The sequence below is a fragment of the Pleurodeles waltl genome, chromosome 2_2 (assembly GCF_031143425.1).
Source record: "Pleurodeles waltl isolate 20211129_DDA chromosome 2_2, aPleWal1.hap1.20221129, whole genome shotgun sequence".
NCBI classification, from domain to species: Eukaryota; Metazoa; Chordata; class Amphibia; order Caudata; family Salamandridae; genus Pleurodeles; species Pleurodeles waltl.
The window spans coordinates 1127923117-1127950496 of NC_090439.1; the positions used below are offsets into that span (position 1 = coordinate 1127923117).

Below are 27380 nucleotides of genomic sequence, written 5' to 3' on the forward strand. Positions count from 1 at the left end.
TGCTGGCACTGTTGGTTCGCTTAGCCTCGGGTCGTGGACGTCAGGTGCAGAGGTCACTGCAGGTGTTGGGTCTTTGCTGTTCTTGAGGCAGCAGAGTCCTTTCTTGTTACTTTATTGCTGAGCAGGTCTGCTGCTCTTGGGAGCGTTGAGTCTTTTTAGAAGGCAGACAGTCCTCCTGGGCCTCTTAGATGCTCAGCTGCAGGATGAGTCGTCTTCTTGGGCGGAGTCCAGTGAGGTCAGTAGGCAGGCAGGTAGGGCTGGTAACGGGTCAACTGCTTCTCTCTCCTCTTCTCAGGGATGCGACTCTTTTGTGTCCTTTTCTTCATAGGTAGTCAGGTTCTGAGTTCCGAGGTTCAGGAGTGCAACTTAAATACTCAATTTAGGGGTATTACAGGGAGTGCCAGGTGGTAGCCAATGGGCTGACCACCTTTAGGGTGACTACACCCTTCTCATGGCCACTTCCGCTAGGAAGTGGGCTTAACCCTATCTGTAGTGGCCTAATTCCCTCCAAACAAGATGGAGGTATTTAAACCACAGATTAAGAACCTTTGGGCAGTACGGAACTAGCCTTGCTATACGGTCTGATGGGTCGTCTCTGGTGTGATAACAGGCCATCCATATGAACGGTTTTATGTTATCAGCCAAGATACGTGTGCTAAGGAAAACTGCAGAATTATGAGGGGAACCAATGAGAATTGGAGAATAAAATCAGCCAAAGCATGTGGCAGTCCGCTGAGGAGGTGGCAACGAGCAATCAACAGTGGTGGGAATTGTGGTGAGGAGTCTATCAGTCAGTTGATTTCTAGAGCACTGCTCGTCACTCGTGAGGGTATCCAGGCGCTGGCGCAGTCCAGTGGTTCAGTCGAAGAGCCAGGTATTCAGTGTTTTACAGAACTCTGGGAGGGAGAGGGAGGTCCGGAGGTGTAATGGGAGATTGTTCCACATCTTTGCTGCGATGCAGGCGAAGGAGAGTTCACTCGGGAGGTGGTATAGAGCAACCAATAACAATGGGTACTACACGCCTACCTGTGGTTTATGGTGAGTTCACCCAGGAGCGGGAGAGCGTGACCGATAGCAATGGGTGCAAGCAGCTGTAGTATATGGTGGGGTGTTAGACCCAGACAGGACTGTTGCCACTAACAGGGAAGACGCCATTAACCTCTCCGCCTTCTGCCTGGACCGCCAGGCTGGAGGCTTAAGGGTGCGGCTAACAAGGGGAGGGATGTTAAACTATGGAAAGTAAGAAGGGCTAGTGGTTGTAGCGGGTAGGACAACAAGGGTGTGCATCTGTTGAAACCCACAGGGCGTGCAGCTATTCAAATGAAGAAATAAAGATTAGCCCCTGTGTGTGTCAGAATACCATCAAAACCAGCCCGGTCGCAATATTGACTGTGCTACTAACATTTTCCCAGCAATACAAGGCTAAACTTAGGTGATTATATTCTCATTTTAAAACCTAGCTGTATAGAGGGCTGTCCGGGACCGGTCGGTGTCTCAGTGGGTGAGTCACAAGGCTCAAAGCACCAGTAAGTTGCCCCTGGTTTCAGTGTGGAGAGGAAGTACCTATTTTGAAGCTCAGCCGGCCCACTTCTACAGTTCTCTTCCGGTTTATCTTTGGACCCTGAACAACACTATGGTGGCTTAGGACTTGGGACTCCCCCAGGAATATTTCAAGAATTATATTGTCCCAAAACTGGGCACTGCTCCAAATCAAATGTTTCACAAAGATGATGCTAACTTGACAAAATGGATGCAGTTCAACAAGTGGCAGTTACTGCTTTGTTAGCCACGTGTGCACTTTTAAATGGAATTAACCAAGGCCGGAATGGCCAGAGCGGGATCAGGTGTTTCCCCGGGAGGATGGAAGGGTGGGGGGCCCGCTTTTGCTTCTGGGGGGGTTTGAAGCACTGTAGAGTTCTTTGCACCTCCAACAGTTTTCTGGCAACAATAAAAGTGCCAAGATAACTCTGGTGATTAATGTACCTGCTGGAGAGAGATCAGAGTTTGTCTAGTGGCAGTTTTGACTCATCCAGGGTAGCGCAGAGGTTTAATGTGCCTGCTGCAAAAAATGTGTACTGGGCAGATCACAGGACAGTATTTTATGTGCAGTGCTCAGTGGAATACTGCTTTTGTCATAGAGATCATTTTGTTCCTGTGCAGTTCATAAGTTACAATCATAATCTAGCACAGTGAGCTATGATCTGCCATCAAACAGCTTCATGCAAACTGCATGGCACAGGTTAGAAAGGTATGTTTTTCTTTGAAGATCCTAATTTTGCAAAAAAAAAGGTTTGTTTGGGTAGAAATAAATTGTTATTAGTAAACTCAACCCTAACTACTATGTTATGTTCTGAATCGTGAGTTATGCTTCCGCAAACCAAGCACTATTAAAAAACATGCCTAGCAGTATGAGTGACATGTGAATCCTACACCTTGTAGTCAGACCCCTTTGTCCTACATAACATTTTCTATGCACTGATTTACACATGTGATTCAATGTCTCTGTATGTGTGTGTGTGATGTAAAGTGCTTAAACACACTACGCTAGTAAGAGAGGCGCTATAAAACAAATGAAATACGTGGGAGAGGGGCTATGGAGAGATGAGGGCACTGCTACAGTGCGATAGTGAGGGAATCACTGAAACGCCCCAATAAAGGTTGCCGTATCCCGGTGCACTGTAAGGTCATCATTTACTATGCTTTAAAAACTAATACAATTGAATATATAATGAAAATTGTGTTGCAGAAGCACAGTTTCTACCATTTTTGCCCCTCATCTTCATGGGGGGAGACCCCCTAAGCCCCAGTGTAGTGGTCCAGCTCACTCGCTATGCACCCTATGGGGGCTGGTCTGACAAAATTCACCAGGGCTGCATCGGGTTCCCAGTCCGGTCCTGGCCTCGAATTAACACTCAAACGATTTAAAAATATATTTATAGACGTTTTGGGAACAATCGAAGGGCATCAGAAGCATTTCTTAATATTCTATTTAAATTCACAGGGACAACCGCAGGGTAAAGGATAAAGTGGAAAAAACACTCTCCCTTTAGAAATGAAACCGGCAACAATTTAGAACGAGTCCCTAAAATAGCAGAGACCTTGGCAAATATACAATACAAACACTTCAGTGTTTGTTTTGTGTATATACATGAACAGTGGCCTTTCTACAAGAAACACATTATCAATAATCTATGTAAAAACACCAGTGTCCTCAAGAGGAAATACCTCTCCATGCCTCACTCGCGTGCCAGGAGCACAGATCTGCCTCAGTAATTGGAGACACACAGCCCTGACACTTTCAGGGCCCCGGCACATGGCCACCGAGCCCTTGTGTGTAACTGGTCCAAGGCCCTGGAAAACTTCTGGCTCGACTCTGTTAGGGATGCAAAAAAGAAACTGCAACTCCAGCAGCTGTACGTATGACTGGGCATTAATCGAATATGTGGTAACAACCATTAACTGATGAGCAAAATGGCTATGCAAAATACCACGTGGGTGAAAATCCACACGGGTGAAAAGATATTTTGGCCCTATAGAGAGGCATTGTGGGATGAATTAATTATGCAAATGAGGTAAGACTATTGCTGCCCCTCGTGTTAGCAAAGCTCCACTGCCCCACATTGTGCCCCCTTTTTAAATACTCTTAAGGTTGTATGTAGGCGTATTTATACTTTTTGATAGATATGAGTTGGATCTCATTGACTTCCACCTTGTGTCCACCACCGAGACGTGCTACAGCCTGAAACTTGCGGCCAAATAACAGCTTTGTACATAAAGCAGGAGGCCGGCTTCGGAAAATGCCAGGAAGTTTAGTCGATTGAAGGGAAGACCATAACAGGGACCTACACTGCCAGAATTGTTTGCACTGGTAAGGAGACAATGCACGTAGGCAACACCCTTCACCAACGCGCCGGGCTGGGTGAAGAGCGCGGATCTTTTCTGTACTCTGAGCAGCCCCTTCAAGTCTAACCGCAGTGACTCACCCTGATTACATCTTCAATTGCTTCCGTTTTGGTAAAGTTGCTCTGGACTTGAAATGCCAAGGACATGATCTATTTTCCCAGTTTCACTGTCATCCTTCACATCTTGTGGCAAAATCAAGGGCGCCTTGGTGAATATATGCAGTAAGTAGGAATTTAAGGAAAAACACTCTTGTATGAAGTGGAAACTTATTTTTAACTCCCTCCGACACGATTTAACTCACAACCTTTAAATATAAGGAGTAATAAAAACAAGACCTTAAGATGAATGAGAATGAGTTTAGTAGACAAAATCTGAGGTGCTGTAAGGGACAGATACAACTGAGAAGGAGGGACGCCAAGAAATGCTAATAGAGACAAGACAAACAAACGAGCATTAGCAAAGTAATAAGTTCTGACTTTAACATACTAACACATGGAAACAGCATTTGTGCCTGGCTCTAACTGCACAGTTCGTTTAGTAAAAACCAGACCTACTGGCTTTGACAACGGTTTTTTTTTTTAAATGTGAAAGCAGAGGAGGAATAACAATGGAGAAAAGAGAAATGGAGAAAACAATGGGAAAATCCATACAGAAAAACAATGGAAAATAAACATCAATAAAAAGTCAAGTAAAAGAAACGGGCAAAAACAACGGGGTACACTAATAATCTTATTTCAAATAAAAAAGAAAACAAATAGGTATGCGTTCTATATACAATGCATTTATGAGAGAATGTATTCTCTGCTGCTTCAGTGTATTTTTGAGATGTAACGTAGTCCCTCGTGCACTGCAATGCAAGCACTCCACGGGAGGCGGAATAAATACCAAACAGCCAATAGCATTAGGGTGAAGGGACCTACTAATCTGGGCGGAGAAAAAGATCACTTTTTGTATACTTTAAAGAACTGTTAACAACAGGCCATGCCGAGAGCTGCAGTCTCAAGCCAGACCTAGGGAGGGTTGTGTTTCATCCTCAGTGGGCCCACTCTGGCCAGGGAGGCACAAATAAACTTAACTCACCAGCACCTTTAGACCATCCTCTGCAGGTAAAGTAAGTAAGCGGGGGACAGATTGTGCTGAGGGGCCAGTAATCTGTAACAAAGTGAACGTATTCTGAGAACAAGGTTGTTCTTGTGCAGAAAAACGAGAACTTTCTGCAAAGCCACCGAGGGGGAGAGGGAGAAGCATGTTTCACAGGAAAAAATGACTGTAGGTCGTGAAGGGTAAAGAGATAAACCAAAGAGTAAAAAAAAAATCTCTATTTAGCAAGACTGTGGCGTACTGTAACAGGTTTCATATATATGTGACCTGTTCAAATACAGAGTCTGTTCTCTAAAACAAATTCATATTCAGGCGGACTGCTCTAGTCTAGGCTATGAGTTTCACATTGCTTCAGCTGGGTGACCGATCTATAGAAAGTAATCCCACATATGCGTTTTCAATCTCTTTTTCTAAAGCTACACTTCATCATAGGATAACTTGCAATGTCATGGTTTATCTTTTTTATACCTACTTCTGTTTTTCTATATCACGTGTGTACATTGCCCCTTCATGTTTCTGCAGGTTCGCTGCGCCTCCATGTACAGCACTCCTATACCTTGCTGTTGGCTCTGTTCGCACTTAAAAAACAAAAAACATAAAAATTCTAAATATAAATTAAACCTGGTGCCGCTTTGGTAATTCTTTCTAGACGTCCGATACCTTTTAAAAAATGAAAGATCAGGGAAGAGTTCACAAAAGAGGTGCTCATTGGGTAATGCCAGCCTCTCCCACAGCGAGGATGGCACCAACCGGGCACCGTCAAAAGACCACGCTGGGGAGCATCCGTAGATGACCGTGATGCACAAGGTACTGACCACAGCTAGTTACTTATGTGGAGCTGTGTCCTAGGATTGCAGTGGTAGTTAGAGTAGTTTTTTAGTGGCCCACAAATCTGATATGCAAACACAATAGAAAAAAATAATATATATATATATAAGTCACTAAAATGCTGCTTATTATACTTGGGGCTCTTAAGGACCGCCCCCGGTCCCCAATTGTTGATCTTTCTTTTCCTCGAATCTCCACAGGGCGCAGTCAGTTACTGCTACAAACATGACACTATATCCTTGTGAAAACCAAGCCTTGCACTGGGACGAGCTTCACAATATGTTCGATTACTGTGGTCTTTACGCATTTTGAGGTCTTGAGGACGTTTAAGAAAATCGCATTCCCCGTCCTTACGCCATCAATGTTTTTTTTCGGTGAACACCATGAAACGCAGAAACGAGACAAAAAAAACAATACGGCCAGACCTAAAAATGCAGATGAGAGCAGCGGACGGACAACATGTACCTTCACGTGGCAGGTAAAAAACAAAACCCTGGCCAGGCAGGAGTAAACTTCACTGACCTGAGGAAGCGATGACACGGACACCCGGAAGGGCTCTTCTTTAATTTATCAATGACAAGAGGTTAGAACAAAAGGAGAGGCACCTATGCCTGTGTTTTGTGTCAGCACTCGTGTGACACAACCCCGTGATGTGTACGTGTGCACCTGTAGGTACTCACATAGTACAGACTGGTTCGACAGCGACTGAGAGCTGGGCTTACCCCCTCAGTCACTTCACCTCTATCCTCTTCTCAGTGTCCAGACATCACCAATCAACAGCCAGCCTAATCGCTTGGGACAGAATGTGAGAAACAGAGGTCGAAGGGCACTTGAGCCCCCACATTTCTGCCTCTTGTGGCAGGGTGTGACCTCCCTCGCGTGCCTGACCCTTCCTGGTAGAAGGATGTGCCCTCACACACCAGTAAAGCTAGTGAGATGTGCGTCCATCTTGTGACAGGCCAAGCCCTCACAAGCAGGACGTGGCCCAAGATACTTACCTGCGTCTTGTGACAGGGTGTGCCCTCCCGGAGGGGCCGGACCCCTTCTGGTAGCAGGATGTGCCCCTGCATGCCCCATGAGGCTCCAGTAAACCTAGTGAGGTCTTCCTCCAACTTGTGACGGGTCATGCCTTCACGAGCAGGTCGTGTCCTAAGATGCTTGCCTGTCTCTGGTGACAGGGTGTGTGCCCTCCTGACGGCTTAACCCGTCCTGGTACCAGGATGTGCCCTTACATGTCCTGTGAGGCCCTGTAGTTGTGCAGGCAACCAGTAAACTTATTGAGGTCTGTGTCCATCTTGTGACGGGTCATGCCTCCACAAGCAGATCATGGCCCAAGATGCTAGGCTGTCTCTAGTCAGGGGCAGCTCCTCCCCAGTGGCGGAGGGGCGTCACCCCCTTGGCTGAGCCAGCAGATGAAAAATAAAACGATTGCTTGCTATCGTTTTATTTTTCATTTTTAATCTGTTGCTCAGCCAGCAGGTGCAGGGAGGGGCGGGGCGGGGCCAGGGGGAGAGAGTTCATTAGGTGTGCATGTATGTTTGGCCGGCTGTCTCAGGTTGCCAGGCTGGAGAAACAGCACAGACCGCAGGCTTGTGTCTGAGCGGTAGTGACTGCCGCTAAGACCAATCCTTACGCTGCCTACATGTTTGTTTAGCATGTAAGCAGCGCCAGGATTGCTGGGGAGCCTGTGCTGGTGTCCCAGCGAATGCTGGAACACCACAAGAGGAGCGAGGCAGCTTGAGACGGGCGCTCAAGGCGTTTTCTTTTTCTTTTAAAGTTGTTTCGCCAGTCATCCGTCACCCCCTGAGCCCCTCCTTGACATATGCGGCGGCCGCCACTGTCTCTAGTACAGAGTGTGCCCTACCAGCCTGGCCCCCTCTGTGTGAGGATGACCCCATGAAGTCATGTGAAGTCGTGTGGCCCTGTAGCCGCCCCTCCCACTTGTGGCCGAGTGTGCCACGGTTCTGATGAAACAGTAAAGGCCACCTCAAGTCCATTGTGGCCCGAGATGCTTCACTGCCTCTTCTGACTTAGTAACCCCTTTTTTGGCAAAATGTGCCCTCACATGTCCCCTGAGGGCCTATTCTCGTGCCTGCCTCTTGTGATAGGTTGCGCCCTCACATCAACAGTAAGACCTTCAGGCCTGTCAACCTCTTGTGACAGAATGTACCCTCCAAGATGCAGTGAAACCCTGCGGCCCTCCCAGCCCTGTGTGACGGAGGGTACCTTCACACAAGCGGTGGCGCGCTGGAGACCCCTCAACTTGCTGCGGCAGAATGAGTCTCGTTTCCAGTGAAACCCTCCCAGCCCTGTGTGACGGGGCGATCCCTCACCCACTCGGCAGGGCCCTACAGGCCGAAGCACTGCTGGGACCAGTGCCCAGGCCGAGAGATGCGTGGGCAGCCGTGTGTCACCCGTGGCGCGGCGGGCACGGCGCAGGAATAATTCCACGAATAACGATGCAAAGGTGGCAGGAGTGGCAAACGAGCGGGCGCCGCCGCCAGCAGCAGAATCTAGGTCAGGAGGCTGAGGGCGCGCGCCGACGCGGCTCCTGCCCCGGCCCCTCCTGCGCCAGGGTTACGTTTCACTCTTGACCGTGAAGTATGTGCAAATAATCCTCGCTGCAGGCCCTGCGTGCATGAGCCCCCTTGCTGTGGACAGGCCTCTGGTGCCGTCCATGACACGGGCCTTTCCACTCCTCCCGCCACACTGGGAGGTAAGCATGGACAGTGTAACCGGAAGTGATGTCACAGTTACAGAACACGGCCTCTTCCACTCCTTATGAAACACTAAGGTTTAAGTGGACAGTGTACCCGGAAGTGATGTCACAGTTACATAACACGGCCTCTTCCACTCCATGTAAAGTCTAATTGGACAATGTAACCGGAAGTGATGTCACACAACACGGCCCCTTCCACGCACTCTGCAACACTATGAGGGGGGGTAAATGGACAGAGTTACCGGAAGTGACGCCACAGGGTGCCCCTGGGCTGCAGGCCCGCAGTAGCATGGGGCCTACTGACTATGCTGCAGTCCTACCTCCTGCTATTTGACTGACTTCCTCAGTGGTGGCGGAAGCTCACATTAAGGCATGTTTTCTGGGGTGAAAGACATTCACAAAAAGTCCAAATACCTTAACTGAAAACGCGCAATCTTGTTCCAAAGCTGGGTTTTGAGGGGGGTAAGACGTGCTCTCTTGTTTTAGGAAGAGCGGCCATAGGTTTATCAAGGGGTGGGACATCTCATCTACAAGCAGGTTGCCCTAGTGAAGTGGCCCCGTAGAGCTCGCCGCCCTCCCCCTCGAGGGGCCCCCGCTTATTAATCAAGCAGTCCCCTGGCAGGAGTCCACCAGACTTTGGTCTCCGCAGGCAGGCCGATAACTTCTGCTGCCCGCTCTCTCCGGTGCCAGGGCCTTTCCAGGACACCAGCCATGGCAACCACAGAGGCATCTCCGGGCAGGTTTATGGAGGCGCGAAGGCCATAAAGTCTGGAACAGCAGCTATTCTGGTCAGAACCCAAAGCCCCACGGCTGAGAAGGTGGACCGGTGTGCATCCAGGTGTAAGACCCTCATCAACCCAGGAGTACATCTGCACCAATTCCGTCAAGTTGTGTCTCTGTAAACACTGCCACTCACAGGGGCCCAACACAACCATCCCGTGAGGCCAAGGTGCAGGGGTCGCGAGAAGCCAGTGTTGCTTACTTGTAGTGCCCAGGTACTTTCAAGCCACTGCATGTGGGTCAAGACCCTATTTCGTCTTCCTGTGTGGAAGTGTCAAAAGTGCCTGGAAGTCTCCATGTGTCTACCTAAGACAACTTATTTTGGGACTGAACAACCCAGCATGGGCTCCAGATTCTGCAAGCCAGAGAGACACCGCACCAGTCCAGAGTACCCTGCACCAACCACGAAAGATACCCTAGAAGGTGGCACTGCGAAGGAAGGCTGGCAGTCCTGCATAGGCACATCCTGCGTGTGCCCACCCATGAAGGCCACAGGGTATATGTCGGGCCCCGGGCACATTCACCCAGGTACCAAGGGGGCCCGGTGCAAAGAAGAACGCTGAACACTGTGTTTTTAACACCCAGTTGTGTCTTCTTTGCAGCGTATCACACGATTGAGCTGTGGTCCAGAGTCTTGGCTGCGGACCAGGGGTCCAGACTTTGCTTTGGCGCCAGCACACACAGGACATGGGTGCCTTTGGGCACTCTGATCATCTTTTCACCTTTAACTTGTACACTTTTAATAATATTATAAACAGTTAAACACAGCTCAGGGGCGTAGCTCGGTCAGTAGGACTGAGGGTGGGGTTGAGTTTCAGATTTTCCAACAATCACCCTGGCACATGCTGTTACTGCACATTATAAGACGAGAAGGGCACATGGGAGGGGCTAACGGGCCAGTGGAAAGGGACAGGAATGAGGATTGTTATGTCTACTGAGAGAAAACACAAAGTTTTGTAAAATAACCTGCATTTAGGAAGACTTTTAAAGCAGAGAGTGGTACGTGCTTTTGTCTCTGATGGTATGGAAAAATGACTGGTGAAATCTGACAATATCCAACTGCAAGCACCTGTACCCCAACAAATTCCTAGTGAAATCTGACAATACCCATCTGCAAGCACCTGTACCCCAACAAATTCCTAGTGAAATCTGACAATACCCATCTGCAAGCACCTGTACCCCAACAAATTCCTAGTGAAATCTGACAATACCCAACTGAAAGCACCTGTATCCTAACTATTTACCATAAAATACAGTTAGTAGGGAGGGGTATAACACCCTAAGCCATCCCCCCACGAAGTTACACCCCTGACCCAGCTCTATAGTGCACTGCCTTGTTACACCCGGAGGATCTCTGCAACCCCAACCCCGTGTTCTCTCTATAGCACTTCTAGCCTGAGATGTTCATATCACAATAAAATGCTCTAGCACGTACTGCGTTTCTAAAGCTAGGTCTGCTTTGCATGCAAAACCTTGGGCAGCAGTGCGCAGGGGTGTCGAGTGGTCGACATTAGCTTTCAAGGGTTACAGATAGTTTATTTTTGCTTACTCAGTGGTGTGCCCTAGTGTTTATGGGCTATGTAATGGTATGGAGTGCACTTTGTTTTTCACATGCTGAATTTTTATTACAGTTGTCTGGTTTTCTGTTGGTTATTCAGTGGTGTGTAGAACCTTTATTGGATATTTAATGGTTTGCAGTGGTTCACTTGTTCATTAGAATTATTTGTGCTTTTCTATTGTTAACTCAGTGGTGTTCAGTAGTTTTTTGGGGGATATTCAGTGGTGTGGATTAATTGTCGTATTAGACACATTCAGTAGTGCAGACCTTTACTTTTCATGTCCTGAAATTTTACTACAGTTACTATGTGCTTTTCTTTTGGTTAAGCATTCGTGTGAGGTAGCTTTTATGGTATACTCAGTAGTTTGCAGTGGTTCTCTCATTAAAATCATTCATTGGTGCACAAGTTTTCTTTTCACACGGAGAAGTATTATCAGAGTTATTGTCTGTTTTCTGTTGGTTATTAGGTGATTTGTTGAACCTTTATTCAATAGTTTGCAACGGTTCTCTTACTTATCCAGTGGCGCATGTCTTTGTTTGTCATTGCCTGCAGTTTTATTCTAATTATTGTTTGTGTTTTTTATTATATATTTAGTGATGTTCAGCAGTGATTATGGGATTGTTAGTGGTGTGAAGCAGTTCTCTTATCAGACTTATTCAATGGCCCGCACCATTGCTTATATGTCCTGAGTTTTTCTCAGAGATTTTGTGTGGCTTCTATTGTTTATTCGGTGGTGTCCATCAGTATTTACGGGATATTAAATGGTTTGCAGTGGTTCTCTTATTACTGAGTGATGTGCACGGTTGCTTTTTCCAGGTCCTGAAGTTTTATCAGAGTTATTTGTGTGGTTTGCTACCGGTTATTCAGTGGTTTGTGGTAGTTTTCTATGAGCTATTCTGTGGTGTTGAGTGGTTCCCTTATTAGACTTATTTAGTGGTGCGCACCGTTGCCTTTCATGCCCTAAAGTTGTTATAGTTACTGATTAACTTTCTGTGGTTGTTCAGTGGTGCCCAGCAGCTTTTTAAAGGGATTACTCGCTGGTGTGAAACAGAGCTACACAGTGGTGTGTAAGCATTTTCTTAAGGATTACTCAGAGTTTGTACATCATTATAAGGATTGCTCAGGGGAAAGTGCAGGCGCCGTGTGGGTTTTTCAGTGCTGTGCAGTAACATTTGCTGAATTTTACAGTTATTTTCCCTTGCATGCTGTAGTTTTGGGCTACTTATGCCCACTGAGTGGTATGCATTTGAAGTATGATTCATCTGCATCAGGTGGCTCTTCCAGGGTTGTAAAGTGGGGTGCATTAGTCTTTCTACAGGGGGCCTACGGGGCAGAGTTCCGTCCTACCTGTTCTTGCGCCCATTCCGGTCCACCCACTGAGATGGACAAATGCTGCAATAACCCATTTCACACTCCATTGGTCCTTCACAGGAGCAGATAAACACTTGGGTCAAATACACTAAAGATGGCGGTCACTGCACTGGTATGTGGTCTTCTTGTCAGATGCCATTCTCCTACAGGGATGGTTTAACCATGCCCTTTTGATTTTACTTACATTAATATAGGGCAGAGAGGGTCAGCCCACTTCAGCCATTGGATAATGTCACTGAGTGAGAGCATCCTTCACAAGGAGCACACCCACACATAAAGCAGTTCCCTTCAGAGCCAGGATCTATTATGGCAATGTGTGTTTTTTTGAGACCAATATATAATTCCAAGGCCTCAATAGCTTCCCCAGCAACAAAGGTTTACAAAAAGCATGGCAAAACAAACCAACCCTTGACATAGACAGAATGCTGGGAGACAATGCCAGACCTATAATGGTTTTGCTTTTTTTTTTTTTTTTTTTGCTTTTGATATTCTGTGCGTCATCTCATTGGTGGATGCTGTTAGATGATGAGTCATTTTTGCAGAAACACTCGTTCAAGGATGTGTGATGAAACACTTTCAAGGATATGTGATAAAACACTCGTTCAAGGATGTGTGACGTTCGTGCTAACGTCAGACTTTAAAAAGTTTAACTAAAGCTGATTGGAGATGTGGGTCTGTCGCTCTCCCTACATGGCTATAACAAAGTACTTTGTTGGGAAATTAACCACATAACATTTATGACATATCACACAGTATTTCCAGTACGGCTCACTTCAGTTTACCAGCTATTTCACTCTTTTTTGCTGCTCTTTCCACCGTCTCTAGTAAGTTTCCAAGGATGGTGCACAGGTTTTCCTCCTCAGTTTTAACTAGCAAAGACGTGTTTTTTGATGCTGAAAGTATTGAAGTATGTGCCCCCAATTTCTTTTTTTTGGGGTGATTTTATATCGCATATATTTGGTCCAAAGGCAAGAAAGTGCTTTACATAAGCACTATATTATGTTACAAAGTCATTTTCTTTTTTATTAAGTACAGGGAGATAAAGTGATTTGCTCAGAATCACAGGGTGTTGAACCGATGCCGGGACTTGAACCCAGTTCCCTACTAGGCCGCACATCCTCCCTTTAAAGGCAGAACCTTGTAGAGGAAGTGTCTCTTTTGCTCCCGCTCACACTGTACTCCAGTCCAACCTATCAGAGTTTAAATTGGTCAGCAGGACGGGTTTTAGGGCAGTGTGACTGGTGCAGTCACACCTGGCGCTGACCCGTGATGGGAGTGGGAGGTGGGGCACTGTGTTTAGAGATAATAAAAGCACCTGCTGCAGATTTCCTTTGTGTCCATCAGTTTTCAGGCAACAATAAACATGTCAGGGGAGCTCTGGTGATTAATGTTCTCGCTCCAGTGAGCTCAAGTTTCAACTGGTCATGAAGAAACTGTACCATGGAGCTCATAGACCTGATCCTGTGTGAATAGCTCAGGGGGTTACTGCCTTTGTCACAGAGATCCTTTTGTTACTTGCAGTTCATAAGTTTCAATTTTAATACAGCACAGTGACCTATAAACCATCATCGAAGAGCTGCATGCAAACTGCATGCTATAGGTAAGAACATTATGTTTTTCACCAGTCTTACATTTTCTTAATGTGCTAAAAAAGGGTTAGTTTGGATGGAATTCCATTCTGATTAGTAAAGACAAACCCAACAGCTGTGGTACATTTTAAATCCTGAGTTGTTTTTCCGCAGCAGATACTCTTCAGATATACTGTCTACTAGTACGGATGATATACGATTCCTACACCTTGTAATCCACATTGTCTTGTGTCACATTTCCTATAGATTGATTTACACACACATGATTCATTGTCTCTGTATGTGTGTGTGGTGTAAAGTACTCTGACACCCTACACTGGTATAAATAGCGCAATAAAACTAACAACATTCATCTGAGAGAGGGGAGATGGGGACACCTTTGGAGAGTGGGAGTGAGGGAACACATAGACTACGTCACTTGGGGGGCGCGCGCGCCAAAAAATTATTGTCACACAGGGCGCAACCAGCACTAATGCTGGCCCAGTTGGTCAGTGGCTAGTTATAGTAGGGGTGTGGAATTTAATAAAATATCTACTTGTCCATGGGACAGGTTGCTTTATAAATCTACTTGTCCTGTAAAAAAAATCCACTTCATGGTGCTAAGTAGTGCAGCAACAAATTATGGCAGCAATTTCATTATACAAGAGCTCTGATAATAGCCTCTCTGATTATCCAAGGGCTCATACTATAGTAAGGTTTGAATTCTAGCAATGCTCCTATTTCGCCACCTTTCAGAAGATCTACATACAGGGGCTGGAGGGAGTGGAAAGCATTAGTTTCGGTGCTGGACTGTCCTTCTGAGTCTGTGCAAACCTAACTTGTATGTTTTAGGGGTTTTCACCAACTCTGCTCTAATCCTTTCCCATACTGAGAAAGGTTGGAAATTTACTCCTGACAAGGGCAGAAGTAAAACTTCATCCAGAATTGGGGAAAAAAGTGGTTGAATGGAAAGTGAGCTTGTAAACTCTGAACAGATTTTCATGTGAGCAAATCTAAACATCTATATTTGCTTGTGCTAAAATACAGTTCAAAAGTATTTTCCAGGAGTACAATTTCCTTGCAAACGTATGTAAATTCTTGTGAATTAATGAAAGGTGTAAATATGTGCTAATGCATAGACATAAATACTGGTGCACTTTTCTGATTCTTTTTAAAGAAATGGGTCCCTAGTTAGGTCTGGCGCTAGCCAAGACCTTTGGTTTTTATTACAATTCTATCGGCGGGCTTCACTGTGAGAAAAAGCTTTCTGCTCTTTCACAAGAATCATATCAGCACAGAAAGTAATTTTATTCAGTGCCAGGACCTACTGTGGAAATGTGTGCTTTTGAGACCAAAAAATAGTTTTGCTTTTTGCGAGTGTTTGTTATGAATGTTAGGGTCTGCAGCTCTCACAGCAAAGTTTTACAAAAACCATGTCAAAACAAGACAAACATTGACAAAAAAAAAGTCTGATCACTGAGGTGGAGCAATTGGCTTTGACAATGTTTGTTTATTTTCATGCATCCCAAAATCTTGTTGAAAATGGTTACACTGATTTTCCACTATGAATGTTATTGCAAATACTAGTGTGCATCAAAACATTTTACTAAATGATGCTTCAAAGAAATAATACCTACATTTTCACAGTAGTTTAGCAAAACGTATTCCCTAGCTGCATTTCTTGAGAGCCTGTTACTTTGACAGCAACAAATCAGTCTTGATTCCAAGCTGCTCTAAATATTTGTATCGAAACAGATAGCATTCTGGGACTATTATGAATAGCTTCATATTGTTAAACTTTGCAAAGGTGTGTTCACATTTTTATACTGGAACCATTGGCAGTAGTGCAGTCCCAGCTTACATTAACATTATTTCCTTAGAGCGCATACCCTAATAATAAAGGCTTTGCATTAATGAACCGTAAATACAAGTTGGGACAGCAGTAACATATGCATACCCAGAAAATGCCCTTTCCTCATCCCTAATGTACTGTAAACTGGCAGCCAAAGGGTTTGTGCTGCAAGGGGTTGGGCCTACTTGTCCCAAGGACAAAATGGGAAGTCCATGCCCCCAAACAATATGCCCCAGACATGGACTATAGGAATTCCACACCCCTAGTATAGTCAGCCCTGGATATATATCAAATGGCGCATCACATTTAAAGTGTTCTGTCAAGGAAATGCGGTACACCAGGACCGCATATAGCGAGCTATTTAAGTTGTGTGCATAATAACAAACCTGAGTTGGTTTTTGTCTCTTTGCTATAACTGTATGTTCCCCAGTGACCACATGCTAAGTGACTTTGAATATAATTACTTCTTGTTATTTAATCTTGCTCCTGTATTTATTTGTTAAATTACACCCTAAGTCGAGTGTACTTCTCTGACAGCTGAACCCTGTCCTAAAGCCTTCTGGTTCGGGGTAACTTCCGGGAACTCCGATGTTTCGTCTTTCATCAGAGTGCACTTTCTTTACCCTGCACCGAAGTGGACATAATACTGTACACAACTGTGTATCTGTTGTGCCAACAGCTTCAGCCTATTTCACATTTTAATGATTGCTGATAAACCTACATGGCAGTCTGTAATTCAAGCTCGTGGTCACTACGTGTGGAGATCTCTTGTTAGATTCACTCGGTGTTCATTTCCAGTCTGTGGTCATTTAGTCTGTATTTCTAGGTCACTAGGTCTGTATTTCTAGACTGTGGTCACTTAGTCTATATTTTAGTCTGTGGTCACTCAGTCTTTATTTCCAGTCTGTGGTCATCCAGTCTGTATTTCTAGGTGTCTCAGTCTGTATTTCTAGGTCTCTGGGTCTGTATTTCTAGCCTGTGGTAACTTAGTCTATATTCTAATCTGTGGTCACTCGGTCTGTATTTCCAGTCTGTGGTCACTCACTCTGTATTTCCAGTCTGTGGTCATCCAGTCTGTATTTCTAGGTGTCTCAGTCTGTATTTCTAGGTCTCTGGGTCTGTATTTCTAGCCTGTGGTCACTTAGTCTATATTCTAATCTGTGGTCACTCGGTCTGTATTTCCAGTCTGTGGTCACTCACTCTGTATTTCCAGTCTGTGGTCATCCAGTCTGTATTTCTAGGTGTCTCAGTCTGTATTTCTAGGTCACTAGGTCTCTATTTCAAGGTCTGTAGTCTGTATTTCTTGTCTGTGGTCACTCATGCTGTATTTTATAATTAACTAGGTTCTATGTCACTAGGTCTGTACTCCTGGGTAACTGGGCTTGTACTTCTAGTCTGTGGTCGCTCAGTCTGTATTTCCAGATCACTAGGTCTATATTTCTAGGTCTTGACTTCCAGTCTGTGGTCAGGCAGTCTGTATTTCCAGGTCACTAGCTTCTAGGTCTGTATTTCTAGGTCTTTACTTCTAGTCTGTGGTCACTCAGTCTATACGCTCTATGTGAGAAGCGTAGAAGGGTTTGGGAGATTATAGATGGATCCACAAGTAGTTTGGGAGATTATAGATGGATCCACAAGTAGTTTGGGAGATTATAGATGGCTCCACAAGTGTGTGTGGGTGTGTGTAGGAGGGGATTTGGTTTAGTGAGAGCACTCAAGGCAAGACTCTCAGCTGAGCTGGGGGTAGTGGTCGACAAAGGAGAGCTGAAGTAGTGACAGCAGATTCTAGTACAAAATGTCTGATTTTGAGTTAGCGATCAAACACATGACTGAAAGAAGGAAACCAACAAGACATCAAGAGAAGGCACAGGTTCGGGGCATTGTAAAGTGTACTGACGTGTTGCCGCATGGACCATTTGATTTATGCGGGTCTGCGACTGTATATATGTACTATGCGGCATAGTTATGGATTTGCTGCATTTCCCACATAATCCACTGTTTGCTGCATAATTTGCAAACTAACAAAAACCTTTGGTTTCTAGCTCAAATGGATGAAAAGATACTAAAAATGCAGCAACAAGTGCTTCTGCCCTGGTGAAGTCCTTTACAAAGGTTAACTGGTCACCGTTCACTGGCTTATTAGTAACTGGTAACAAAGGGTTGGAATCTTTGCCCTGACAATGTTAACAAGTGTAAGAAACTTTTATAAAGCCTAATAGGTTTTGCCTTTGGGACCTATTGGCTTTGTCAATGGCTTTTGCCTATGCGGTACAGTATCCCCGATCTTCTTCAGCACGGCTAAATAAAATAAAAAACGTAGAGTGCTCTTTTGTAGGAGCACTTACCACACCCCCACATGCCTAAAAAACTTACACAACTGCTTATTTATTATTTCTTTTTTATTGGTCTATTTAACTTGATTGGAAAAGAAAAAAAAATGCCCAAAGTATTTTATTTTATTTTTTTAAAGCGGGCTGACGGGGCACAGAAGAAACACGGGAGGGGGGTCATAGGTGAAGCAATATAGGGGTCCGGAAGCGATGCAACAGTGCTGGTACGGAGAGCAAACAGGCGAGAGGGAGAGCAACGTGGCGTGTGGAGGGTGGGGAGAAATGCAAACTGGTGTGAGAGAGAAGGAGAGAGCATTTGGAGCTGGGAGGACGAAGAAGTACACAGGTGAGAAATCAATGCAGCTGGAGTTATCACACGAGGGCATGCGCATGCTGGAGGGGTTCAGAGAGGGGAAGAGAGGCCCACTAGGGAACCAGCTACACATGCACTCTTGTAGAGTGTTTAAACAAAAACAAAAAAATTAGCAACTGAAAAGCGAGCAGTGTAAGGACACAGTAATGCGTCCATACTCTAGGGAAGGGAGAAACACACGAAAAGAAAGCCCACATATTAACTAATAAGAAGCAAGGAAATGAGTGACAATGAAGCCAACCAATGGTAAGCAATGGGAGGGCTCTAAGCCCTCTGTCAGCTAACGGTACATCTTGCAACAGACAGTGCATGTGCTGCCAAGTAGGGGAGATCTAAAAATGACAAAATAAGGAATACTATCACAAAATGTGCCACATAATGCTGCGTAATTTGTCTTTTCTTGCTGCATATTTCGGTCAACACTGGTGCATAATTTAGTCCTCCCTGATGACAATTCCAGTGACTCTGCCTTGAGGGGGAGTGCAACCAGGAAACCCATGAAATAGCAGTCCTTCCTTCCACGTAGTCCTGAACGCTCCCAAATCACTGCACGCGGCAAGACCTTGAAGTAGTGTGATGCAGCAGATAGACAGCATTATTGCATTATAATACACATGATTCTGCAATCCCTGTATAAAAACCCATCTCTTCTTCCTTTATAATAGGCGACTTGTGGCACACCCGATAGCCCATTATATAGAAATGACATAGCCACTCAACTGTAATAACTTATTACAGTTGATTTCTGATGTCACAAGGCCTGCTGACAGATCCTGCAAAGGCATGGCAGGTCACTGCATAATTAAAGCAGCTGTTTAAAGGAAGAAAAAAGTGGCTTTTCTTTCTTCTGTTCTGTTTTACTAGCTGTACAGTGACAAGCAGAAAGGTGCTATTTATGACAAGATGTTTCTTTTTTGCTTTCTTTAGGCAATTAAAAGAAAGTTAGGATCATGCTGCGTATTTCTACACATTCCAAGCTACTGAGGCTTTTTTTTTAATGGACTTGAGTTAACCTGATTGTAGTATCTTTTTGCAACAAATATCTAACAGCGTTTTTTATTTGGTTAATCTTGAATTAGAGATTCTATCTTTATTCTTCATGATTACAAACATGCTGCCTCTTTCATATGAGAGAGCTACACACCAAGGATTTAAGTGGTTTGTAGGAAAGGAGATGGTGTGACCATGTATTGTAAGGAATACATTTCAGCCTGTTGTACATGATAAGGCTATAGCAAGTCACCTAAGAATTCTGGTATCTTATAAAGGAACTCCGCCTTCAGCCCCGTCCCCCTATATGCTCATGGAACTCCTCAGGATCTTGCAATATCCCTATAAAGTACGGCAGGAGTATTTCATCCCATTTATCTCAAAATAAGCATGTTTTACAATGCTTATTTTGAGATACATAGGACAAACAATGGACCAAAAGACAGCCTTAAGTGGATTGATGGATATTTTCAGTCCTGCAAAGCTAAGAAAAGGTTGGTCCACAGAATGCAATATGTGAATTGTCACACTCACTCCTGTACTCAGTCACCTGAGCATGCACACTACATTGGATAAATGTATAAGACTGTTCAATATAAAGATGAGCATGTCTCCCCGCCAGTGTAAAACGCTTAGAAATACTAAATAAGTCCCTCATAGTGGCACAGAGTTCTTGCATCAAAGCCTTGCCATTATTAGTTAAGAGAGATGGGAGAACAACTCATTGGGGTAATGTAACTGCTGCAAACTATTTACTATTTGTAACCTGCAAATCACAGGCTCAAAACACCTTCAAATTCCAGAGTTTGATAAATAGAGCTAGATAATAATAATCGCTAGCAAGGTTTAATGGCTTGGGCGAGTTCGGAACAGAAAAGAGACCAGTTTGTTATTACCAGAGCCCCTGGAATTATGCAGCAGACAAGGACCAAATTATGCGGCAGGGTTTACTAAATTATAAGGCAAGAAAAGGTCAATTATGTAGTGTAATGCAGCACATTTTGCGATAGTATTACTTCATTATGTTGACATTTCTACTCATGGCAACGCTGTCTGGACAAAGATTTCACCTCATTAGTACCAGTCTAACAAATAAAGCAATAAGCAACTGAAAGATGACCAGGCAACTTTTGCGAAGGGCCCCTTTGCCGAACAGACAGCATCAGCAGTTAAGCTGTGCCCTCAAAGTAGACTGTTAGAAAAAAGAGAGTTTTTAGTGATGAACTTACAAGGCCTACACAAAACATACTGCTTAGAACATACTTTTGACGGTACAGTATTGTCATTGCATATTTAAAACAAGTCTATGTGTGCACACATCTTTACTTTGTAAACAAAACAAAATTCAACATGTTATGATGACAGGAAAGTAAAACAAGTGAAGTCATAAGGGTAATTAGTTAAAAACACTTTCAGTCTAAAGCATCTAAACAGCATGCATTTCCTAAACGGAAAAAAAAGACTCAGGGCTGATTTCGACCTTGGCGAATGGGATACTTGGTCACAAAGATGACGGATACCCCGCCCATTGTTTTACAAGTTCCATAGGATAGTAACACGGCGGATGGGATATGCGTCACGTTTGTGACAGGCCATCCCATCCGCCAAGGTCATTATCAGGCCCTCAGTCAGCGATTTTAATGTCTTGTTCACAAAGTAAATACATCAAAGAACAAACACTGGCTCTCGTCCTCCCCAGGGAGCTGGCTATATGGTCTGAATTTGGATTACTGCAACTCAAAATCCTACACAGGGCCTATTTCCCGAATGCTACTGTGGAAAAAATGGGGAGGGCCATGGATGAGAAATGTTGAAGACAAAATAGTCCGATAGGCAAGTTTTTGATATCATATGGAGTTGCCCCGTGCCGCAGCAATATTGGCGAGCTGTGCTTAATTGTATCAACGCTGTTTGTGGACAAACTGTGGAGCTTGATGCCAAATGCTGCCTCCTTAATATCTGGAACTGTCCAGAATGGAACACATTTGGATCACCCTGGGGCTGACGGTCGCAAAGTGTGACATTGCACGTTGGTGGGGGGGTGGAGCACCCACCGCAACTGGGGGAATCGAAAAAACACATGGATTTGTGCATGATTGCTGGAAAGGTGACGTGCCAAGGGGGGTGCCCCAGAAAATGGACAAAGATATGGGGGAAATGGAATGAGTACAGAGGAAACCCCTGTTCATCCTTTATTTGGACTGGCACTGATCTATTATTTGTTGAGGAACCTGTTTCTGTGGGAACCACTGCCCAGGAGAAGGAAGAAAAGGCGGAGGACGCAGTCGAGTATGGGATGGTGGATCGCCGTTTCTATTGATAAGTGAAATTGGATGGCAGTGTACAGTTCTTTTGATTTTCATTTTATTGTACTGTTTTGATGTCTGTAACAATAAGCAGATTTTTTTTTTTTAGACAGCTCTCAATTACAAGCGATGCATTATGTTCCAAGTGCAGTCTTACAAAAAAAAGCCTACTTGAGGTACCATCACCAAAGCCTCATGTGAACACAAACTGTACAATGTAATTATCCCAAAAACGCCATGGCCTACAAGGGCAGCCAGCCCAAGCAACAGCAAGCCGTAAAAAGACACATGGAAGCCAGTGGCTGAAGGAGACCGAACCAAGGTCCACTCTCTCCGAACTGCTTCGGAAACGTACAATAAGAATTGATACAGCTGAAGGTGTCCTTAGCCAGATCTAGGAATAGATGTTCACAAATGGATGGAAATATGGAAAATGCTAAGAGCATGATGCGTCTGCTCTCGCTCTCGCCGTACACCCCGCGTATGTGCAGCGATGAGGGGCGCCCTGCTGCCACCGTAGTTCAACCCTCACACACATATCACCCAAAATGTCTCCTATAAGCAAAATACCCATCCACCCTTTCAACCAGCCCAGGATCCTGATACATATCAGAGCAAAACCATGGGTGTGAGGCACTATAGCAATAAAGCTACCTAACCACCAAGAAAGCTCTTAGGCCTCGCAATCTGTAATGGTAAGCGCTGTATAAAACCAGGGTTGTGAGGCACTATAAAAATAATGCTGCCTAACCACCCAGAAAGCTCTTAGGCCTCGCAATTGGTGATAGTAAGCGCTATATAAAACCAGGGTTGTGAGGCACTATAGAAATAATGCTATCTAACCACCCAGAAAGCTCTTACGCCTCGCAATATGTGATGGTAAGCGCTGTATAAAACCAGGGGTGTGAGGCACTATAGCAATAATGCTATCTAACCACCAAGAAAGCTCTTAGGCCTCGCAGTGGGGTTGCTAAGCGCTATATAAAACCAGGGTTATGAGGCACTATAGAAGTAATGCTACCTAACCCCCCAGAAAGCTCTTAGGCCTCGCAGTGGGTGATAGTAGAAGAAGTGTGGCTCAATGGTTAGAGCGGCAGACCCTGAAGCAGAGATCTGGCTCAAGACCAGGGTTCAAGTCCCACTTCGGCAGGTCTTGGGCTCAATTCCCCTTGACCAGATAATTCTCGCCTCGGTGCCTCATCTAATTCATGGGTCCCACTCTGCAACTCTGGGCAATAGCTTGCTTAATCTCCACAACGGCCCCAACAGCGCTTGGATGCCTGGCTTCACCCTGGGGGTGCTCAGGAGTGGGTGCCTCACAGGGAAAAGCCAGGAGGGGTTCCATAGCGGTATGAGTACAGCGCCTTGAGACCCTAACGGGTGAGTAGTGCGCTATACAAGTGCTAATTTACATTTTTTACATAGTAAGCGCTATATAAAACAAGGATTATGAGGCACTATAGAAATAATGCTACCTAACCACCCAGAAAGCTCTGACGTCTCGCAATGGGGTTGGTAAGCGCTATATTAAAAAAACAATACACTTAGGTAGCGAACCCCTGTACTCCCTCTGGCTCACGTCGGCATGAACTCCCTGCCCGAGGGTCTTGTGACAGCCTCTGCGGTGCATCTGTTCACACAGTAAGCACACGTCTGCACTGGATTCAAAAGTAACCTCACAGTCTGGGATGTGTTAATGACTCCAGAGGGCCGTTAACAGGGGCACATTAATAGCCTTGCCCGCGACAGTGAGGGAGAAAGCACGGGGTAGCTGCTGTAACTAAGCAGCTTCCCAACCCCTGCTGTAGTCGCACTCTGCCCCAGGCCAGGGTACCTGTGGTACAACCTCACCCTGTGCGGGGCGAGGGAGGGGCAGCAGTTTCTCCAAGAGGTACAGGGGCCTCTGTCAGCTGTTCTAGGCTTATTCAGCTGGTGTGTGGTAGGTGCAGTGAAGCAGTACGTGTACTTCCAGGGTGGGCTGTAGTGTCTCCGAGGCCACACAATGATGTGCTGCGGCTTTTCTACCAGCTGGCCTTGGGGGTGTGACACTTCTCCTCAGGGTATCCTGGGTTGTGATGCCCACGTTGGAGAGGCTTCTCAGGTCTGCTGTCTCTGGTCAGCAAACCCCTCTAAAATGACTTGCACCATCGTACATCAACAATGACTGAAAAAAACTGTGAAAAATGAATAAACTTATGATAACTGAGTGGGGAGTTTAATGCATACTAGCAGAGAGCACCTACCTGCACTTAGAGGGGGGATAAAGAGTGCAGACTGTTTGCCCGGGGGGGGGAGGGAGCCCACTCCAATTTTCCGTGATTGGGGGTTTAACCATGCTCAAGGCTTGTCTTCTGGGCTTTGGCCCTTGCAAATTAATTTGAGCAGAAAGGTGACATTATATATAGCTCAACCCATCATTATAGGCGCTTGCCATTGCATTGTCTCCAGCAGAGCTCACACGTTTGCTAAGTTTCAAATGAGCCATCCCACTTCCGGGTATTGCATCTCTAAACCTACCCACACAGGACACATTGAGGAGGCTCTTGTGATTGGGTAACAGGATTTTCCAATCGGAGTTTAGTTTCAGTATCATTGTGGTCAGCGCCAGCTTTCTCCATAAGGCGAACTTGTGCAGCAGTCTAAGAGCGCCACCTAAGGGTGCTGCCAAATTACTACAAAAGGCACAAAAAAGTTTTTGGTTTTTTCCCAGTACATGGCAATCACCACAAAAATCAAAATGCTACTGTATTGTGCCTAGAGCACTGGCAATCCATGCATTGTTAGTGGATCTTCATCAGAGAATTTGTGTATATATTTGTGCAGCCTGACATGTCATTGAAAATCCAACAATTAAAACACTGTAAACGTCTACACCGAAGTTGGGCGTACAGCTTTTTTCTTTCCGCAAAGGAGTAGAAAAGTTGAACGACATTGTAACGCGTGTCCATTCCCACACGCTGAGGGTTGGTAGTCTCCCACGACTGGATATATGGTTTATTGCGATATATATATATATATAGAGAGAGAGAGAGAGAGAGAGAGAGAGAAACAGCGAACGCAGCCCTCTGCGGGCAGCAGAGCGCCTCTTGTGCAACAGGAAGTGTAGAAGTTATGGATGATTAGGGAAATGTATTGATGTCAACAGAAACCACAACAAGCACCTGAAAGTCACATACCTTCTTCCACATCGTTGCGGGCAGCCGCTTCGAGTAGGGTGATGTTTTCAGGGAAGAAGACCCGCCGCTCACTCTTGCTGCTCCGCCTCTTCCTAGCGCCCGCTTTGGACTTCTTACCCTGGGCTTCCTTCTCAAACTGCGCCCACTTTTTGAGCTGTTGGGTCCTTCGCTTCTGGGCATGTTTCAGGCGCTCCTGCGTGCCCATGCGGCTCACCGCCGGCATCTCCGTCAAGAGCTCCAGGTGTTCCGCCATGGCTGCCCAAGGACGAGGTCAGGCCAGGGGTTTTCAAGTCAAGGAGCAATGGGCAGGCCGCGTTAGCGCAACGCCTTCCATTGGATTAGGGTAAAAATGGCAAGGGTGCTTGGTCGCTCCATGCGGTTGCTTTTCGTGGTCACGCCTCTAACCCCAAACAACGCGTAGCATCAATGCAATGACCAAGGCCTGGCGAACCCAGCTCAGCGGGACAGTGGGACACCTGCTTTAAAAACAGAAGGTCCAAGCAATGGGGAGTTTTCCATCAACGCACCCCTCACACGCCTGATGTGGGGAAATGGGCAGCCATGATTGCGGCTGTTTGTCAAAGGCGAGACTTGGTCAGGGCTCAGGACATGCATTCATTTGAGGTTAGGACAAGTCTGGGGTATGTATTCAGAAGACTGGGGTCAGGAAAGGATTCTAGTCAGGGATGGCCTATCAGGGTCGGCCTAAGGGGTTAGGGAACGCCTGTGGGGTTGGGGGTCTAAGGACGCCCTAGGGCGGTGTCAGGGACATCCTGGTGGGTGGGTGGTCAGCGATGACCTAGGGGGTGGTCAGAGACGACCTAGGGGGTGGTCAGAGACAGCTGGGAGGAGGTGGGGGGTCAGGGACCACCTAGGGTATAAGGCATGGTCTGCTGACAAAGAAGGTTTCTAGTCTGGAAGGGTTGGACTTCAGAATAGACAGCAGGGGACGGATGGGTCAGGGAAGGTCTGGAAGCAGTGTAGGCTCAGTATTCGGCAGCGGTTTGGGGTCTGCACCCTGGAATGTTTAGTTCGAGGTCAGGGGTCTTGAAGAAGCACTGTACCCTCCGGAGAGCGTGCCACAGTCTGGGGAGGGTCTCCAGGCGCCAGAAAGTTTTATCAGGGCTGAGCACCGGAGACAGGAAATCCTGCAGGCGGCCAGCACGTCTTCATTCATCCTGGGAGCCGGAGCCCATGTGTAAGAGCCGCCGGGGCCTCGAGGCGCTGTCTGCCCTCCGGAGTGCTCCAGTGGGGACCCCTTTGGGGGGCTGACGGGGGCGCACAGCAGCACTGGGGGCAGCAGGTGGGGGCAGGGACTCCCTCCAGAGGCGCTAGAGGCCAGGGGGCCCGTTGGGGGTTCCTGAAGCGACGGTCCGAGCCTCCCGGGGCGCTAACTCCATGCAGTGCCCCGCACCCAGCGAGGCAGATCCGGTGACCACCCCCTGCCCGCCTCCGGGGGGCACGGACACCCCTGTACTCGGGGGGTCCTTCGGGGTGCACGGACCCGGGGCTGTCAGGGGCTCTGCAGGCTCTCCCCGCGGACTCGGGGGGCTGCACGGACGGCGCTGCCGCGGGGGCCACTTGTCAGCCGGGACCTGTTGCACCGCAGGGCGGACTCCGCCCTCCTTCCTCCTCTGCCCTCCTCTCCTCCTCCCCCGGACTCTTGGAAAGCTGAGCCGCTTCCTGCTCCCGCCTCCTCCGCGGCAGGGCCCGGGGCACCTGGGAGGGAGGAGGGAGAGATGTCACACGCGGGAGAGCAGAGAGGCGCTAGGGAGGAGAGAGCATCTCACAGAAAGGAGAGGCGCTAGGGAGGCGAGGACATGTCACAGAGAGGAGAGAGAGAGAGGGACACTGGGGAGGAGAGGACATGTCACATAGAGGAGAGAGAGAGGGACACTAGGGAGGAGAGGACATGTCACAGAGAGGAGAGAGAGAGGGACACTGGGGAGGAGAGGACATGTCACATAGAGGAGAGAGAGAGGGACACTGGGGAGGAGAGGACATGACACATAGAGGAGAGAGAGAGAGACACTGGGGAGGAGAGGACATGTCACAGAGAGGAGAGAGAGAGAGGGACACTGGGGAGGAGAGGACATGTCACATAGAGGAGAGAGAGAGGGACACTAGGGAGGAGAGGACATGTCACAGAGAGGAGAGAGAGAGGGACACTGGGGAGGAGAGGACATGTCACATAGAGGAGAGAGAGAGGGACACTAGGGAGGAGAGGACATGTCACAGAGAGGAGAGAGAGAGGGACACTGGGGAGGAGAGGACATGTCACATAGAGGAGAGAGAGAGGGACACTAGGGAGGAGAGGACATGTCACAGAGAGGAGAGAGAGAGGGACACTGGGGAGGAGAGGACATGTCACATAGAGGAGAGAGAGAGGGACACTGGGGAGGAGAGGACATGTCACAGAGAGGAGAGAGAGAGGGACACTGGGGAGGAGAGGACATGTCACAGAGAGGAGAGAGAGAGGGACACTGGGGAGGAGAGGACATGTCACAGAGAGGAGAGAGAGAGGGAC

The 27380-nt window shown here is 46.6% G+C and overlaps 1 protein-coding gene across 1 annotated transcript in view; it reads right to left on the reverse strand.

The window, feature by feature from the left end:
• The window catches only part of PPP1R16A (protein phosphatase 1 regulatory subunit 16A), a 290625-nt gene extending 264129 nt beyond the window's left edge, over nt 1-26496 (reverse strand). Inside the window, exon 1 of the mRNA XM_069220989.1 lies at nt 24854-26496. Within this exon, the coding sequence (XP_069077090.1) occupies nt 24854-25106 (253 nt within the window). The 5' untranslated portion in view covers nt 25107-26496. The remainder of the gene's footprint in view (nt 1-24853) is intronic.
• Between the last annotated feature and the right edge of the window lie 884 nt (nt 26497-27380).